The sequence below is a fragment of the Calonectris borealis genome, chromosome 3, assembly GCF_964195595.1.
Source record: "Calonectris borealis chromosome 3, bCalBor7.hap1.2, whole genome shotgun sequence".
In the NCBI taxonomy this organism is placed as follows: domain Eukaryota; kingdom Metazoa; phylum Chordata; class Aves; order Procellariiformes; family Procellariidae; genus Calonectris; species Calonectris borealis.
The window spans coordinates 77241222-77260830 of record NC_134314.1 but is presented as its reverse complement, the minus strand read 5'-3'; the positions used below and the strand labels follow the sequence as shown (position 1 = coordinate 77260830).

The window sequence follows — 19609 nt, the reverse complement described above, 5'->3', positions numbered from 1 at the left end:
TGAATCTTCTTGAGAAGAGAACTGCTATGCACTTTAGTCTCTAAAATGCAATGAACATTTAATACTAATATCATATTTAAAGATACTGTACATATAGTATAAAAAATACCTAATAATTGATGAATCAGAGAACATATTGATAAATTAACCATATTGTATATCAATAATATCTCTTAATGAGAAGTCCCACAGGGCCTACATATTACTGCATTCTCACTTGATCATAGGTTTGCATTAAGGGAAAAAGGGGTAATCAAGGAGTTATAGTGACAGATGTCTAGTTACAGTCTTAGAAACTTCATCTTGAGTTATTTTAAGTATTTACACATTAGCTTAATTCTTTCTGATAGAGAAGTCATTGTATTCCTTCTGGATAATAGAGTGTGTTTTCCTGTTGTTTATGAAGATGATCAAGCCAACAGGTTTTCTGGCTGGAGGCATCCAGAAGGGTCTCCCCAAAGTGCAGCGTGGAATGGTTATGAGCTGAAGCTCAAAACTCTCATAGGTAGAATCATGTATCTTGGCAAAGCAAGGGAGCTCAGTAGACGGTAGGTACCATCACCTCACTGCGGGGGATTTTCAGATGTTTTGAGGCAACTGTAAGATTTCCAAGGGTAGGACTAGTCTGTATCACTGTTTCAAAGACTGAGAATATTATTTCCATACTTCTTATCAAATAACAGATGTAGATGCTCAGCAGGCTCTACATGTAAACGTGTCAGTGAGGATTACTATGATTCCATTTTCTGTGCATTTAACTTTAATGCAATGAATCTTGCTGCCTCTCAGGTAACCTGTGCATGGGGAATTCCATTAGTTAATGCAGGGTTAGAGGAGCTTTGAGGTTCAAGGTCCTAGGACTCAACTACAAGTGCACTCTGTCTCTCTATCTGTCTGTCTGTCCTTCTTTTCCTGAAAAACTTTGTCTTGTGTTTTCCTTCCTCCACAGGACAAAGTTAGCTCTTTTCATGTGTAAAAATTGATACATGTTGCTTTAAATAGCTGCTGTTTTACTGCCCATTGCTTAAATATCTAGGGCTGGTTTTAATAGCCTGGAAGACCTGCATCCCTTCTTCCCAAACCTTTTTGCTGAACGGTTTAAAGAGGTAAAGAAACCTGTTGACTTAGGTTTGTATTTTCAAAACTGTCTTCTAAAAGCCAAAGGGTGTTGCTGCATATCCAACACTTCAGTTTAGAGCATACGGTTAACACAGTACATGAAATTCTAAGTTGACTTTTTTCTTAAAATCCATTCCTACTCTTCACAGCATTGTCCTGGTATTGCATTATATGAAAGTGATGCAGTGACTCTACCATTATGTTGTGGCAATACAGCATGGTAAAGTACCATTTTTACACAATGATTTCCATTTTTCTGGACAAGTCTTTAAGAGACAAATTGTCAACTAATATAAATCTTGTCATTTTAGAAGCAGCTAAGGATCTTCCTCAAAATACTACTTTTAATGAAATAATAAGTTACCCATGTCATTAAATAGTGAGTTTTGGAAACTAAATAGTTCAATTTGAAAGTATTGGTACTGATATTTTCTCTCTGTAGTGAAAAATATTGTGTCATCAACTGAGTTATAGATACATCTTTCCTGAGCCATTTTCCTGCTCCCTATTATTTCTAAAAGAAGTAAATAATCTTTAAAATTCTAGTTCTATGGGAGCTTCAGAGTGAAGAGCTGACATGCAGGGCATTAAGAAAGAAAAGCAATACCACAGATCAATCAAAAAGGCAGCTTCTGTGGTACACTGTTTTTGTGCAACATTTTGTAACACGCTGAAATATTTGTTAGAATAAAAGCACTGGCTTTATTAGTTATTTAGTACATTAATGGACAGTCCTGTTTTCACCAGTCATTTTTCTGCTAGAATAATGATGTAGTGCTTGTTAAGGAAAAGGAAAGAACATGCAGGATTAGCTGTAGTCATGAGTCAGATAAGCAGTTACTTGTCATATTTTTCTTTATTTAAATACACTGATTTATTTAAATACACAATGGTTATATACAGTATACTAAAAAGGAATAGCTTTGACTTGGAGAGTTCTCTTGCCTTAAGTAGAGCACCAGTTTCAAACAGAAATATTATTATAACATTTTGGTAGTGTGGATTTGTCAGTTATCTCCAGAACTTCTGAAGATGGTGGGTGTTGTGTGCACAGACTTATAATACCATCTGTGTCATTGATAATGTAATTTCTGTGTATGTCCCTGTACCACTGGTGGATATCCTTGAAACCAGTACCTGAAACCATACTGAACCTGCAGCACATACACTAAAGCTGGAAGGATGCAGAGGGGATTGGTGTGGCTTCCAAACAGGGATGATATGCAAAGAGACAAGTTTTGTTAAACTCTCTCAGTTTCTTTTAGTTTATAAAGAAATAATGCTGTTTCTTGTATGTTCAGTCATTCAAGGGCCTCTCTTTTGGTCAACAAAACATGAAAGCCTTGACAAACCAGTTATTCAGTTTGTCCCTCAATATTAGGACAGAAAAAAATGGACATTATGGTAGGGGAATGGATTAGCTGTTTGGTTATAAGCTCAATTCCTGCTGGGCTTTGTCCGCAAATTTTAGAGTAAACATCCATCTTGCAATCCCATTCACAACTTCTAGAGTGTCACTTAGGATCATCTCATAGTAAGCTGTATATCTGTCATCAATATTTTGCAAGGAATATCTCAGATACTTTTCCAAAGATATTTGTGCCCTTTTTTTGTTGGTCAGCATACTATCAATCGGTCACATTTTATTAAAAGTTTATAGCACCTTCCATAATGTGGTTTCCAAATATTTGTCATTCTTCTCTCCTGGATTGTGGCCTGTGAGTAACTGTGGGTTTCTTTTACTAAGTGCTGATTAGAGTATTTTCTCAGGTCTGCAGCCCTACATTATGATATTTTTACTGATTTATAAATTTATTATAGGTTATAGGATTATTTTTTAAAATGAAAATTTCTGAAAATCTGCATAGTATTTGAAGCTGAAACTCTTTTAAAAGCTTATGTATATGTGAAAGTAACTGTGAGACAATTTTAAGGAATAGATACAACGTTGGTGGAACTAATTTTTTTTAATTCAAGTTGCATTCCAATTCCTTTTTATAGCTTTGTTTTTAAGTTTTGAATAATGGGGTTTATCATGTATAATTTATACAATGATTTTCCTTTTTCAATAGTTGATAAATGTCACTTGATATGTTTATTTAATATTTTAAAAAGCTTTGTGTTAAATTTTAAACACTTAAGTTTATATGACCATAAGTGCATGTGTGTGTCTGTGTGTAACCACAGTTACGATACTAATCAATTGTACGTACATCTGTTGTCCACTTTTTCTGATGGTTGTCACTCAGTCTCTGATGCAAGAGGTTGGTGAAAAGGGAAAACAGAAGTTCATCTAAATTCTAGCTTGTAATATAACCTTGAAACATAAATTTCACTTATTACCATTTACAGAAATGTCCATTTGATCTGTTTTAAAAGACATTGTCACTCTCTAAATACAACCAAGAAATTTTGCTTGCAATTGTGAGTGTGCAAGTCTTTGCATTCATAAATTCCCCATATACATCAAATACTTTTTTATCCATGAAAAACATCTGTTCTTTACAAATAATATGGTTTGGCAAATTTAGATTCTTGCTAAATGTAGAGGTTGGGAGTTTGGATTATTTTGAGATTTTCAAATCTCAGAGATCTTTCTAGTCTCAGTCACTACCAATTTTTACAGCTAGCAAAAGTGCTTTACAGATGCTGATTTTTTAAAGTGGAAGGGTGTTGGTGAGAAGTAACTTGGGTTGAAGTTACTTTCCATTATCTTTATTATAATATTTGTGTTGAAGTATCTTATTGTTAACATGAACTTTCAGTAGGGCCACTCCCAAATAAAGTTCTTTAATTATGCTGAAATGTTCTATGGCTTGATGCTATGCATAACCTCACTTTACCTTATTTACCTTGTGGTAAAAATTTGATTTCTATTTTGTGAAAGTAAGATGATTGCATTCAAACTTGGAACTCCCTGTCAGTGTAGCTGTCCATATAGTCCCTATATAGAGTGACATACTTCTTAGCTTTTCACCATTTTGCTGCAAATAAGTCTACCATCATTCTTACTAAATATATATACACTTATGCATGAGATGGATGATTAAGATGAAAGCATTTCTTGCTCAAAGAGCTCAAGATCTTTGATTTAAGTTTTGGCTCATCACGGCAGGTAAATTTGTAACATATTATTTATCATGATCTCTCTGGTCAAACCCTCACACTACTGTCATCTAGTATACAACAGCCCTTATGAAATGACAAACACTTTCTTACACTTTTTAATCAATACATTGTGGCTCCTTTTTGAAAATTGCCAATACTTCTGTCTGTTCTCTGTTCTACATTCTTCTGGTCCGGCCCTTATCTTTTCATAGCTCATCTCTGATATAATACAGAAATTTAGCTTTATATATCCTGCCAGGGAGAATATTCCTTTCCCTCATCATTCTTCCTTTATTGTGTGCCTTTTTTTCAGATTTAAAACATAAGTGATTTCTTCATTGTTAATTTCCTTTACTATTTTTATACCTCTTTAATAGAGTTTCTGGCTCTTATCTCCAACACTCAACTTCTCTGCTTATGCAAAATATCTCTTTGATAGTATGCTTGTTACTCTGTTGTTCAAAATCAGCAAATCACAGTGCTGCTGTCTGATTTTTTTTCAGGAGCTGGTTTGACTAGCAACTTCCTGTGTTTATTTTACTCCTGCTACTGCTGCTGTCCCAAAATGTTTCCTAAATCCATATCCATCTATGATATTTTCTGCCCTCTGTTTTTTCTGGCAGTATCTCTTCACATGTATGACTTCAATATTTTAATTTTGTTCACTTAATATAATTATTTTAAAAAGTTTTTCATTGCCATTTTTTACCAATGCAATGTTGTTTCCCCACTAGGGTTCAATTCTGTGTCTTCTTTTCCCTTTCTCCTGCTGCTCCCATTTCCCTACTGTCATTGTTTTCATTAAAAAAAAATGCAGAAAATGAGTCAAAACTGAATGTTCAGTTGAATAAATTTATTGCAAATCTGAAAAGGAATCTACAGCAATCAAAAATTTAGTATAGCTAGTGAATATTGGTGTTTAACTGTCATGGACCTCATCTGCCAACAGTCTGCACCAGCTGACTCCTTGGTCAGAGCACCATTAACATTTTCCTACTTTGTGGGGTCTGTTGTGCAACTGTGGACAAGACATGGATTTCTCAAGTCTTCCCAGAGGTAGCAGCTCTTCCAAAGTTTTTCTCATTTCTGCTGAGAATAGACATAGGCCAGTGGAATCATCAATTCGTATAAATGTATGAAACTTAAACAAAGTGTTAATTCCCATCTTTTCTAACTATTGCTGAAGCATATAACATATTTCAGTAATGCTTTTTAACCTGAGAAAGTTCATGTGGAATACTAAGCTGTTGTAAAATTACTGATGCTCAGTAATTCTGTATGCTCAACCATCAAAATTGGCCATTACTACCAGGTTATTTGGTATATGTTTCTTTATGTCAGGTGGAATCTCTTTGAAAATGTCTCTGAATATCAAAAAAGTATTCAAAATAACAATATTTCTTTATAAAAGTAATCTTTAGAAAAGTAAAACAAACAAATATTTAGAAATAGCTAGACAGATCTTACTCTCTCCAATGCACAAGGGATCAGAACTAATAAAAAGACTGAAAGCATTAGCAAAAGAACAGAACATGAAAAGCACTTTTTAAACAACATTGGCGTACAAGTTATGATCATTTTGTAATCAACATGAAGACACTTAATACTTTAAAGAATATTACTGTGGGAGAAACGTTCTTCAGAAAATTAAGGTGCAGTGCAGAACACAATTAGTTTTTAAAGCTTAAGATGACAGCTTGAAATTCAAAAACAGGCAAGGAATTTCAAAGAAAATACATAAAGATTTATAATCTAGTACTTCAAACTCGTAAGACTTGTACAAAGACCTGTTTTCATTTGATTGCTAAAGTATCTGCTACAACAGAGCTAAATATCTTCAGCATTTGTGTGTTCTTGTGGATAAACCCAAGAGCATAAATATCTATACTTTAAAAAAAAAAAATATTTGAAAGTCATTTGGTAAAGACTTGTGGGTCAGGATTTTTTCATGGGCAGGAACACAGAATGCCTCCAGCAGAGGCCATGGTTTGGGTTGCACAGAAGCAGGACTGTCCTCTGTCATTCCCATTGCAGCCTGGAGGTCAAAATAGGTTGGACCACTGGATCTGGTGGTCTAACTACAGATCCAAGCTACAGTCTTTCTGAAGGGACACAGCAGCACAGTGAAATGTATAACAGATTATTTCCATCTCTTTTTCACATGAAATATGACAGTGGCTACACCAGCTCAGATCAAAAATTCATTTAGCATATATCCTATTGGCAGTCCATAGCTTCTGCCAGTTGCTTGCATAAATCAGTCTGGTAATATTTTCCAGGATGTTGTCCCACTCTTGGTCACTTCCTCTATGCCTCTTATGATTTTGTAGACTTCTATGACATTCCCATTTAACTGTCAATTTTTTGGGCCAAAAAGTCATTGTCTATTTAAGTGATTGTGGTATGGATGCTATTGATTATCCATTCCCTCTTTTTTGTATGTTTCCAGTTCTATCATGTCCTGCTCTGAGATGGAAAGGGTAGAATTGCACATGCTGTTGAAAATGGAGCACATCGTGGATTTTTACAGCATTTGTGCAGCGCTGTTTTCTGTTTTTTTTTCCTCTATTCCTCTCTTAATAACTCAGCATTCAATTTACTTTTTTGACTGCTACTGAGCATTGAGCTGACATTTTCATAGAACTATCTATTACAACCCTAAGTTCTTGTTTCTGTGTGGTAATAACTAGTCAAGACTATCACTGTTTGCGTAAAATTATTTTTCCCATGTACATTACCTTACATTTATCTACAATGAATTTCATTTTTCATTTTATTATTATTATTCACTCAACATTCTGCATTCATCAATGTTTTTTCCAGTTGGCCTTCATTTTTACTGCCCTGAATAAAATCATATCACCAGCAAACTTTGTCATTTCACTGTTCATTTCTCTTTTTCTGATGGTGAATACTCAAGTCCTAGCACAATTTCCTTTTGGGTCTGCACTAAGAAAACTGATCATTTATTCCCGACCTTTGTTTCCTGCATTTTAACCAGTTATTTGGCCACAAAGGAATTTTTCTTTTTATTCAGTAACAGTGTAATTTCTATGAAAAAAACTGCTGAGGAAGCTTTTTTAATGTTTTAGTACCTTGAATAATTTAATTATCTTCCATAAACTTTGCTACCTCACTATCTATTCCTTGGGTGCTCTGAAAAACGAACTTTTCCAGAATGTTTTGTAATAGGGTAACAGACTCTGTAACAAAATTAGCAGCAATTGTATTTTTGCTGCTTGTTACCAGGCTTTCATGGTTACTGGTAATTACTGTTGATATGTTAGCTTACCTATATCTGGACAACATTAGTCGAGTAGAACTGATTTCTTTGGACACTGGAATTAAGTAGAGAGCTAATACAGAGAAGCAGCTTAGTAGGAATAGTTATTATTTTGACTGAGGGTATGCTGTTATTTGAACTTTCAGTCAAAAGAAACATCTAATTAGATACTGTGATTGTACACTAACATGAGGAATAAAATTTCAAACTAACCAAGAAAGCAAAATTTGAATTTTACATTCTGTATTGTCAAAAAGGTGGTTGCCTAAATTGTGCATGATCTCCTATGCAGATGTACCTTTGTGAAAAGTCATATATTTGAAACTATAAATAAGCTGATACAATCTCATCTTCAATTTGTAAATGCAGGCATCCGTTCTATAAATTTAAATATAGTTTCTTTTAATTCTCTTCCTAAGTTCTGTGGTGCATTCTCAATTAAGAAGCTGATGATTTAACGATATTTTACCCTGTCCATCATCTGTCAGTACTTTGTTTCTTGTTGGACATGACATAGGTATTTTCTGGGATATGACATACTTGGTGTGATGGCACCAACACGCTCTGCAACTTTTTCTTCAACCTCCCTCCCTCCTTGGGTGTTTAACTGGTTTTGTCAAAGGCCAGCTGTGAAAAGGGGCAGTTGTATAACCTTGGATCAGACTTCTGTGAAAAAAGCCGTGTGAGAAAGAGCTGCAGGAAGCCTTGTCAGAGGTCTCCACCGCACCCATCCTCAGTGGGCCCACTGGCCTGGGAGCTGCATTTAAGCTCAGGTCCTTACCTTTGTTCCATCCCTGGGCTATGTTTTTAGGTATGCTGTGTCTGGATGTATATCTTCTTAATCCTGACCTTGACTTGCTAACTCGATTTCCTGGCCTGACCCGGGACCAGCCTCATCCTTATGGACTTGCTTGGTGACCACTGGTGTGTGAGTGACCATCGCTGCACCTGCCCTGCTCACCTTGCTCAGGTGCGGTGGGTCTGAGCCCCTGAAGGCCCGCCCCTGGCTGCTGTTTGCCATACCCTCACTGTTGGCTCCTGGCTCCCCTGTCCTTCCCCTGCTGTGCTGTGCCCTGGCACCTGAGTGTTCAAGATTTCTGGGTGTCGAGCTGTTCAGTCATGGCTATTTCCCTAAGCAAGCTGCTGTCTGGTCAGAAATCTCAAACAAGTGTGCACGTTCTCAAATTACACTTAGACAAAAAGGAGGAAACCAGAGCTGTGCTGGAGCTGATCAGTACAACTGGCTTTTAATTTGTTAGCATTTCTTAGTTTATTTGCTGAAATTGTGCTCAACTGGATCTGCTGCTCATACTGAAGCTTACACTGTAGGAAATGTGCCACCCATGCTTAGTTTTCTGGAGCAGCTTCACTTCCCCTTATGTGCTTAGGCTTAAACCCAGAAGTCCCTGTCTGCAACTACAAATAGGCCGGTTCCAGCCAGTTGTTATCACTGCAGATCACACTCAGTCCCTTCAATAAGGTAAAAAGCAGCTCAGTGTGATGGTTTGCATTGGATGTTATGGTTGATGTCTAGTGGTTTCCCCATGCACAAGGAGTATATTTTCAGGGGGACCTTTTGATACCCTTAGTCTTGAACACTTTGTTGATGTCAAGGTATCACTGTTTGTCTCCCATGTATCATTTGCCAAGCTTTCAGCAGTCTCATGAAATTGTCTTTTTTTTTTTCTGTGTTTTGCTGTCTGGCAGAATCATCACAATTGTCTTTCTCTCTTTTTGCTGCCTTCACTCCTTATTGTTAATAGGAACCATGCTAGCTTTAGTGTTGAAGTTTGCTCCTTTGTCTGAAAATCAGGGAGCAAACTGAAGGAGAGAAGAGTATATTATGAGAAGCAAGAGAAAGGTGAAGCTTATGTAGAGGTCAGGAAAGGGAATGAGAAGGGGTAAAGGTAATTACAGAAGTTAGCTGGGTAACAAGATAATGAAGGAAGAATTTGGGTGAAATATGAAAGAAAGTGAAGGTAAATGATGCTGGGGCTCAGAAAACGGAAACAGAAGATTCTTTCATGATAAAGACTGAAAGAGAAAGCCTAATAAACTTTTTCCTTACCCCATTCCAAATTCCTGAAATTTAAAATAGATCAAATGCTATTCTTTTTGCGTTTTTTTTAATTAATAGAAGCCTCCTGTTTTTTTTGCACACAAAAATTTTTCACTGAGAAGGAAGGAGTTAAAAATATAAATGTCCCCCCCTGTTGTCTTTGTCAAGTACTTCTGATATTCCACCTCTTACACAGGCGTTACACCCTTTTCAGCCAAATTCCAACTCTTCTTAATATCCTCTTACTTTCATTTGTAGTCCTTGCTACAATGACAAGTCCATTTCTTTTTTCTAAGTAGCTGTCTTCCATATACTTTAATTACCTGACATCCATAGACATTCTGCAAATCATATTTGAATCTCAAGACAAGGAATTGTTTTTTTAAGGTTTAGTCTATTTAATACTGTTATCCATACCGCAAAATACTGCAGCTGTGTGTCATGAGTTCTTTTGTACAGCATCACCAAATGGGATTCATCTCACCTAATTTTAGAAGTTTGCAATGTAGATATCTCTACCGGACCTAGTAGTCCTAAATCCCTACAAAGGAGAGAAACAGACCCTTTTAGGTACAATTTATCTGACATATGTATGTCTTTTTATATCTGTTTTAGGATTAATTGAATCAAACCGTAAAAATGCTCATTTTTCTCACTAGAATATTACACAACCAGTTTAGATGAATCTAGCTGTCAAATAAATGCCATTGTCATGGTCTAAATTAGATGGGCATCATAAAGAATAAGTATCATCATCAACAGGTTTTATAAATGTGTGCACCTTCATATATGTGTCTAGGAAGGAGAGCTATGTGCTCTGTGAAATCTTTGCACATAAAGATGAGCAGTTAAAAAAGAAAAGATTAGAGGCAGAACGTATCAATTGTATTTTTGGGAAGTGAATGGGATCTTTTAAGTTATCTCTCTTTTTTTAGGTGAAGAAGTGCAACCTCTACACTTTTTTTTCGTTTAGCTTTATGTGGAAATTTTCATTACTTTGAGACTACTGGGCTTATACTGCAGATGTTTTTCCTCCCACTGTGTTGAATCAAGCAAAGTCCTTAAAGTGAAGACAGTTGGAAGAATACTTTTTTCCCCCACTTCTAACTATGTATTTTTCATTATGTGGGTGCAAATTGCTAAAATGGTCTGAGAGGTCTCTGACAGTCAGTCTACGTTTTACAAATCACAACTAGTCTAAATGTAAATATAATGGAATCTGAAACAATGTTAGCTTTATGTAATTTTCAATCTGTTGAAAGACTTCCTGTAGCTGTGTCCTCTTTTAAATAGCTGAGTTAAAGGAAAGACTCAGTAATCATTATCATCTATATGAAAATGCAGTGCAAATGAAAACAGTAGGTTAGTTCCTAATATCCCTATTCAGATCTTATTTACTTAAACAGTCATATGGATGATAATGGGTGTTTTGACTGATTAGAGATTTCGGTATCAGGTCTATAGTCATTATGACTAATGTTTTCTGATTAACTAGTCATGCATATCAAAATAATTGGTCTGTGCTATGGCTAACATATATAAAGCTCCCGCAGCATGTTCGTCATTAACAACACAGAAAAAAGGAGGTAATTCGGGTCCTAAGGAGCTTAAAAATCTAAATGAGGAGACTGTACAAAACACTGGGATACACATCAGAGAAAGCTACTTTCTCTTTTTATATAAAACACTAAAGGGAGAGAACAGTTTTAATACTTCTTGTGATGGGATATTTGTGCAGAAATTAGCTTTGTAGAGGTAGAAAAGAGAAAGGGTGTCTCATTGGGATGAGAAGACAGGTCCTGACATAGATCATAAATGAGCAGCCTTTTGCATTCATATCTTCATAATTTTTTTGGCCGGTAAAAGCAACATAATTAAATGAACTCAATAGAGAAAACCACCAAGCATTTCACTAAAAATAGCCTGTAATAAGTGGCTTTATCTGATGAGATTTGAAAGTGAAAACTGCAAAATAGGGATTGTTTTCTGAATTCTTACTAAACTTTTTAAAGTTATACACCAACAAAGTGCGTGCCTCATACATTTACATTATACGTATATATGTATAATTCACATATGTACAAGTACATATATATTCACACACATTAGCCATGCATATTAGCCCGGTCCCTGTTAAATGTACATTGTTTAAAAGTTACTGGAGATGTTGGAGGTATAAAATGATCAATAAATTGCTTTTGAAAGCAATTGTCTATGAGACCCACTCCTGCTTTTTAACTAGGAAAATTCTGTTTTAGACTTCTGATGTTCAGGTTTGCATAATTTATTGTATACTTCTCTAAAGTTGAACGGGAGGAAGCAGTTCATCTGGTCTTATACAACCTGTAGTGTGGCTTATTCGAACCTTCCTCATTTCTTTTCTGCAGCTAATTTGAAGGTCTAGATCAACAAATAGCTAATATAGAAAATACACTAGAGAGAAAAGCAGAATCTGAATTAATAGCAAAAACATTGAGGAAGATTTTAATGGAGACCAATGAGAATACCTGATACCTGTCATCTGTATATCTTGGATCATTAAACTGTAAGTTCTCAACATACAGCATCAGATCAAATAACCCCCTGTCGTGGTTTAACCCGGCAGGCAGCCAAACACCACGCAGCTGCATGGTATGGAATACCCCGTTGGCCAGCCGGGCTGGCTGTCCTGACTATGTTCCCTCCCATCTTGTGAACCTAGCTCAGTCGGTAGAGCATGGGAGCTTCTACAAACTTTTTCACAGCTCTTTCTCACGACTTGGTCATTTCCTTAGAAGGCTGAGCCAAGGTTATGATGGTGGGCTCTAGCCCTTAGACACTCTTGAACGCGGGTAGCTAAGCCTGAGGTGGCAGGGAAAAATGCATACAGAGGAGCTTATGAAGAGGGTCTTACAATACTTAGGATATTTCCGTGTCTCCTGAGCTCCAACACTTTTATCTTGATCTTTCTCTCATCTCCCTACTCTAGTATTGCCCTCAGACACACTTCCAGTATTTTCAAGTCGGAAGTCATTAAGTTTCTCCAAGAATTGCAAGCTTCGCTCGAATGAGAACATTGGTTGAAAAAGTGACAATCAGCACCATAACACCATGTTAATTATATAGTATTCATTATGATTCTAGCTTGGAATTATTTCTCATGTATTTAAGGAGCTATTAAACATCCATAGAAGTGCATTAATTACAAAATATGCTAGAGAAAAAATATTGTTGTTGTTTTTCTTGACCTATCATCCATTCCTGAATGACAGGGATGCTGTCCACTAGCGCTGAAGGATATTAAACTTTCAAAATTGATCCTTAGCCCCACCTCTGATGACTTTGTTTGAGCAATTCAGTTTACGCAGGGCTTAAACTCAGGTTTTTTTAGACATTGTTTCTCAATATTAGAAAGGAGATGTGATGAATTTAGGTTAATATGTTACTTTATCGCTTCTGTCGTGTTATTTGGTGGTTAATATAGAAAGATAATAAAAATTGAAATAATTTATTTCTAACACTGTAGCTAGACCTGAGGCTATAACTTATCTCATTACCAGAGCTATCTTAGTAGGTTAGCATATGCATACTTCCGCTTTGAATTCTGGAAGGTTTTGGAACCTTCAATAGCTGTTCTTGATCAATTAGTTTCTTCCTTTATGTTTTATTACAATTTTTGTTAGGAAATGTTATTAGGAAAATATCAGTACTAGATATTGCTTGTAGTTTAAAAACAGAAACAAAAACCAAACAAGAAAAAACCTCGAACAGCTCAGACTTATTTTCTGCTTGCTCCCACATGCATAATTCTAAATTTGCTACTTTATGAGACATTAGTGTAATTTGTATTCCTTCAAAGTAAATGTCCTCCTTATTGAATGGAATCTCAGAACTGTTGAAATAGCTTCTAGAACTCACAGAAAATAAATAATATATAGAAAGAATGGAGGGGGCATCTGGTGACATTTTTAAAAATGGAAAAGTCTAGGAATTTTAAACCTAAAAGCTTAATTGAAGTTCCTGAAAATGCCTGAAGGAAAAATGTAACACTTGCAAGTATCTAAAAGAATCCAGGAACAAGAATAACAACCAGCATGAATTTATCAAAAAACAGATCATGTTGAACTGTGGAGAGAAGAAAGCAGTAGATATCACACACTCATTTCTGTAAGGTTTTTGACAATTTAACATGATACTGTCATTAGCAAATTGGGGGTCCAGATATAGATAAAAATACAGTAGGGTTGCTGTGGACTTGTCTACTAATCTGTAGCTGGGGAATAGTTATTAGTAGTCATCATCAAAATGGAGGGATATATTGAATAGGTCTGCCCTATATCTGATATTAATCAATATCCTCATTAATGACCTGGAGGATGGAATAGACACAATACTTATTAAATCTGTAGACATCACCAAACTAGGAGGGACTGCAGATAAACTGCAGGACATCCTGAGAATGTAAAATGATCATGACAAATTGGAAATACAGTCTGGAAAAAAATACCATGCTGCTCAAAAGGGGCCAGCACAGGGTATTGCACTTGGCTGGCAGTATTCAGCCACACAAATACAGAATGGGTTACAAGAGGTGAAGTAGATAAGGGTTTGGAGGTTCATTTTACACCACAGACTGAACAGGAACCAATTAAGTTATGCCCATAATGTTAAGCAAAATATTATGCAGGAACAAATAAACAGAAGTATAACCTTCAAGATGTCTTAAAAAAAAAAAAAAAAGAATTCTATTGTGCTCATCATTAGAAAGACTTCAGCTGGAAAATTATGACAAGTTTAGGGAGCTGCACCTAACACTATTTCACGAAAAGTCCAAGAGAAATATTTTGAGCTCTAGGGAGTATTACGTTTAAGAAAGGCATGACCATATTGGGGTTGACTAGCCCACAAAACAGAAAACCAGTACAAAAACCTGCTGCAAAGAGAAAGAAAATAAATTGGTTTCCATGTCTTTGGTAGAAAGCAGAGCATGTAATTGTTAAATTTCAGCACAGAAAATTAAAGCTAAAAATAAGGAATATCTTCTTAAAGATAAAGATATTGAAGTACTAGAACAGATGACCTGAGGAAGGAGGCTGTGAATTCTCTATGACGGCAGGTGGGAGAGGCATTTCTTGGGACTCCAGACAGGAGACTTTCCCTTACTTTCCCTGAAAAATTCAGTCCTGTAAGTGTTCTCACCAAATGCAAAGGGCAGTTGAGGTTGACCAGTATAGCCAGGCAATTGTGCATTAAATGAGTTTTGCTATGTTGAAACAAGTTATGAGAGGAATTTACCAATGCAAATGGAAATGATTCATTTGGCTGCTAATTTATCACATGTGAATAGAATAAAAGACATTTTTTTTCTGTGTTTCCAAATCAGATTTCTCTGAAGCTTGACATATTGGAGATGGCTTCTTAAAAAGTTAGCCTATGATCATGTGGTGAAAAATTCTTTTGGACCTATGAGAAACTCAGGTTTGTAAGGTCAGCTTTCTGGTGGCATCTTTTTCGGTTTACAGTAAATTAAAGTAAAATACTTGTCAACAAAATGACAGATCCTTGTTGCACCATCTTTAAAGATAAGAGTAATGTAATGGTAGAGACTCAAAGTAAATGGCTTCTCAAAAGACATGCTGATGTACCAGCTGGTGTGGTAAATCTAGAAAAGAGTGGCCAGACCAACGGATAAATTGTTGATGGTCAAAAGAGACTATTATGGGACCCTTTCCACAATTAAATATTTGGAATATGGTCCTGAAAATTGAGATTGCTGTGACTTTATCTTCTCAGAAAAGAATAATTGCAGATACAGCACATTTGTTTTTCCCTCAGTCTTCCTCTGCCCACCAATGTATGTAACGGCAAAGAATACTAGTAGTTATAACTTAATTTATTTATTTATGGCTTTGATGTTCATGTTCAGTATCAGAATCAGCATTTATAAAGGGACTTCCATTTTTTTTATAACTTGTAATGTGCTGTGTCTGCACATTCTTGCTGACTGCTAGTATTATAAGTTATTAATGGAAAGCTTTATGAAAACTTATAGACCATGATTGAATGAGGACAGACGAAGTTCTAAGGTTGGTGCTGCAGCAATTTTAGTGATTACTGGCATGGTGCCATAATTACAATTCTTATTAATATCGCTATGTCAGAGCTGATGCATAAAACAGTTTTCTTTGTTCCTGTTTCTTTCACTTCGTCTCTGAAAAGGGATTCAGGAGGATGCAGTCTCAGCCAAGGGCCATGCTAAGATACACAGTGATGTTAACAAGTCAGTGAAGAGTTTAATGCCGGCCGTCGGTATTGTGCTGTATGCTGACTTTTAGCATTTGCATTTTTAATTCAGTCTTCGCTACTCCTGGTGATGCTGCTCAGGACATGCACCTAATGATGTAACTGCACTTTGTGAGACTGATATCAGCACATCTGCATAAAATGGTGAATGGATTGCTGAAAATCTCCATTTACCCTTTCCTCCTAAAATTAGAACATTCCTCTTGTTGTGCTGTGCCTTTCCAGCAGCCTTGCTATAGCAGACATTTCAAAAGTTATTCTGGGTCTCTGAATAGATCTGTGCTGCTTAACTGCTCCAACTCATTATATTATGAATTTGTTTCTTGTGTTTCAAATTTGTGCATAGGGGATGTGTTTGGGAGTACTTTTTATATTCATGAAATGGGGAAAAAAAATTGAAAGTACTAAGAAAAATGAATATTGAGCTAAAGTAGTCTATTTTTGCACAGAGTAAATATCAAGCTAATGCATAAGATTTATCCTCTATAGTAAATCAGCAATATGTCTCATTTTAGGCCTCTCCTATGACTTCTATTTTTTACTGCAGTATTCAGTCATGCTGATTTATGCCATACTATCCTGTGAATATTTTGCAGAGTATTATCAATAATATAATTTTATCTTTCAGTCCAGATGGAAGGAGCTTAGAACACAAAGCAGGCAGAAAGCATGATTCCTGCCTCAAGTAGTTTACTGCTTGAAAAAAACTTGGTATAAAATGTGATACAGGGACACAAGACATCAGGGAGTGGAGGACTGGCTCAGGAATGGCATCAGGCCAATTAACAAGATATTTTATTCTGTAACGGCTCACGTACTCAATAAGGTGGTTCTGTTTGACTGGAAGAGTTTCATTAGAGTCATGGCAGGAATCCTTCTGGAGAGTAGGACCAAATTAGGACAGTGAGTACTGGCATCATAGATCTACTCAGGATAAGTACTTCTACATGTGAATAGAAGCAGCAGTCTCATTAGTCTCATTAGACCGCCCGTATAAGAAATCAGAGCGATGGAAGAGGACTGGTGATACCAAAATAGGTAAAGGGCTCTGGTCTCACTTCCTGCACTTGAGACCGAGTCAGGAATAAGTGGCTGAAATCATCTTGTTTATGGTGGGCCTCTATTAGCAATAGCATTCTTGCTTGCTTAAGCCATGTAGTATTTCGTTTGAATTGCGCTAAAAGTACTGCCCTTTTGTTTTATTGATTGACCTGCTGATCCTGCATAAAGGAACTGCCAAAAGTAAAATTCAATCATTTGCAAGTGTACTCCTCCTCATTTGCAATACCGTAGTTTACGTTTTTGTTGTGGATTCTAGCTCCAATCAAGTCTAATTTAGATGTACTCTCAGTCCTAGTGTTAGGAGCCTCAGGCAAAATATGAGTGCATAGGGATCCAAATGTCCAAAATTTTGTCATATTTAGTTTGGATTCACCTCTCAACATTGTACTATATATTAAATCATTCAGCATAAGTCTTTTTTTTTTTAGTTGAACTATTTTAATCTCAGAACTGTGTTTTAGACTGATTTGAGAAGCGTGCTCTCAACCTTTTGAGTTGCACTTATTCATATGAAAAGTTTGTATGTCTGTGAATGTATGGATGTGTGTTAATTTTCCACAAAAAACGAATTCAGTTTAAATTCTGCTGTGCTTTTTGTTCTGCTATGGTGATTAGTATTCCCCAGGGAAGCATAATGAAAACACTTGATAGATCAGTTGACTAAAATTAATATTGGATACATCACTGATGTACTCTTATGTAGCTTATGTTTCTGAAAACTTGAAAAAGTGTTATAAATTTTCTTCTTTCAGCAGTGTATATCTTCTTTGAAGACATCTACATTTTCTTAGAAAAGAAGTTTTTTGGATCACATAGTTCTCTGAAGTTCAGTTGTGGAAACGTTGCACATTTATGTTAGGACACCTATGAGTAGGTGTAACATGAAATTGATAGACATTTTCATTGGCAGAACACAGGGTCTGACCCTTATCATGTGAAGAACATGTAAAAATAAAGCAAGTCAGTCATGTTCAAAAATATTATTCCAGATCATACTTACTGTGGTAACATGGATTCAAATATACATAAAAAGTATATTGCTGATAAATGTAGGGAGAAGTAGGAGAATGGGGAAGAAGACAGTGAAAAACTTTTGATCTGTAAGGGACTGCTATTGATTCTGAAGTTCACCACTGTTAATGGGTCAAATCTCCACAACCATTCCTCCTGATATAGGGAAAAATCTGTTAAAAACTTCATTCTGGTCTCGGTTCAATGTCTGATAATAAGTTTGAGTCTCTGAACTTGGAGATGTCTACTCTAGTTTAAAACCATGCTATGAATCTTCCATCATTTTCTAAGGAATAGCGATAGCCATCCTAAAAAGGGGTTTACTCAAAACAGTGATCAGGATTGCATGTGGAATCAAATTCATTAGCATTGCCCCAGGCTTACACAATTCTCTGCATATCATCTTCTGTTCCATACTTTCACAGAATAGAATGTGTTTCATTTAATTTTCCTTGAAAATTTACTTGGCCTAATATCTTGGCAGCAGTTTACAAACTTTGCTAGGTTATACCGCTGCCAGCAAGAATAAAGAAATGGTTCCCAGTCTTCCATGAATAAAACTGAATTTGCTAAATTAAATATTTGTTTTCTTTCTGTGATATCAGTCAAACTAATCTTTTAAACTTCATCCAAGGAAATATTAATGCAATTTGAACTCACTAAAACTTGCAGCTAGACAAATTTAGACTAGGAGTAAGATGCAAATTATGGAGAGCTGGGGTAATTAATCTCATACATCACTTGACAAAGATTACAGTTGGTGCTCATCAGTGGTAAGCTCAAACTCAAGACAGGATGCAGGAATTCTGGAATTACAGGGTAGTTCACCTATAATTATTGATTAAGAAGCAGGAGTTACTGAAAAGTGTTAAGAACTAGACCTAATTTTTGTACTTATTGCCTATAAAGTCAAAAATAAGCCTTTCATTACAGTTTGTTACTGATTTTCAGTATACATCAAATGTTTTTGTTTGTTTGTTTGTTTGTTTTTTTATTCCTGACAGGTGCAGCTAGTTACAACAGTTTTTATGTTTTTTGCAAAAATTTCTGCCAAGCTGTGAAACCTGGGAAACTGAGGGTCCGCTGCAGTGTGTGTAAACAAGGAACACTGACATTGGCAAGGGTAAGCTTTTTTGTTTGTTTGTTTCAAGATTTTGGAGTATATGGAAAGTATATATCTAGTTTTATCTATTTGCATACATGTGGCTATGTATATATGTATTTCTACTTAATTTTTTTCTTGCTGTTTTATGACTGAGAAGAGTAATTCAAAGGCTTGTGAGCATTTCACTCACCGCCATTATTTGCAGCACACACAAGGAACACATTGCAGACTAGAGCTCCGATCCTGTAAAGACATTCTTAGCTTTGTATTTTAAGGACTAATGATTAACCTGGTATTATGCACAATGTATACAACTACATGTGTGCTAAAGAGTTGGAATTATACATACTTATACAAAACTTGGAGCAGTTGTTAAAGCCACAGAAAAGCCTGAATTCAGGTCTTGATTGTGACCATTATGGAATGAGACAAGGAGGGATTAAGTGGCTGTGCGGTTGAGAATATTAATCTCTCCAGCCTAGCTGCTGCATGTAATGTCAAGGGAAAGTTATTGTACTGGGACAGAAAGTTAGCAGGAATCTGTCAAGCTTGGTTTGCATCCTAAAATGGAAGAGTGTTG

The 19609-nt window shown here is 36.0% G+C and overlaps 1 protein-coding gene across 1 annotated transcript in view; it reads left to right on the top strand.

The window, feature by feature from the left end:
* Positions 1 to 19609, top strand: part of PRKN (parkin RBR E3 ubiquitin protein ligase) — an 808128-nt gene that overhangs the window by 280625 nt on the left and 507894 nt on the right. Inside the window, exon 4 of the mRNA XM_075146290.1 lies at positions 18929 to 19047. Coding sequence (XP_075002391.1) covers positions 18929 to 19047 — 119 coding nt within the window. The remainder of the gene's footprint in view (positions 1 to 18928; positions 19048 to 19609) is intronic.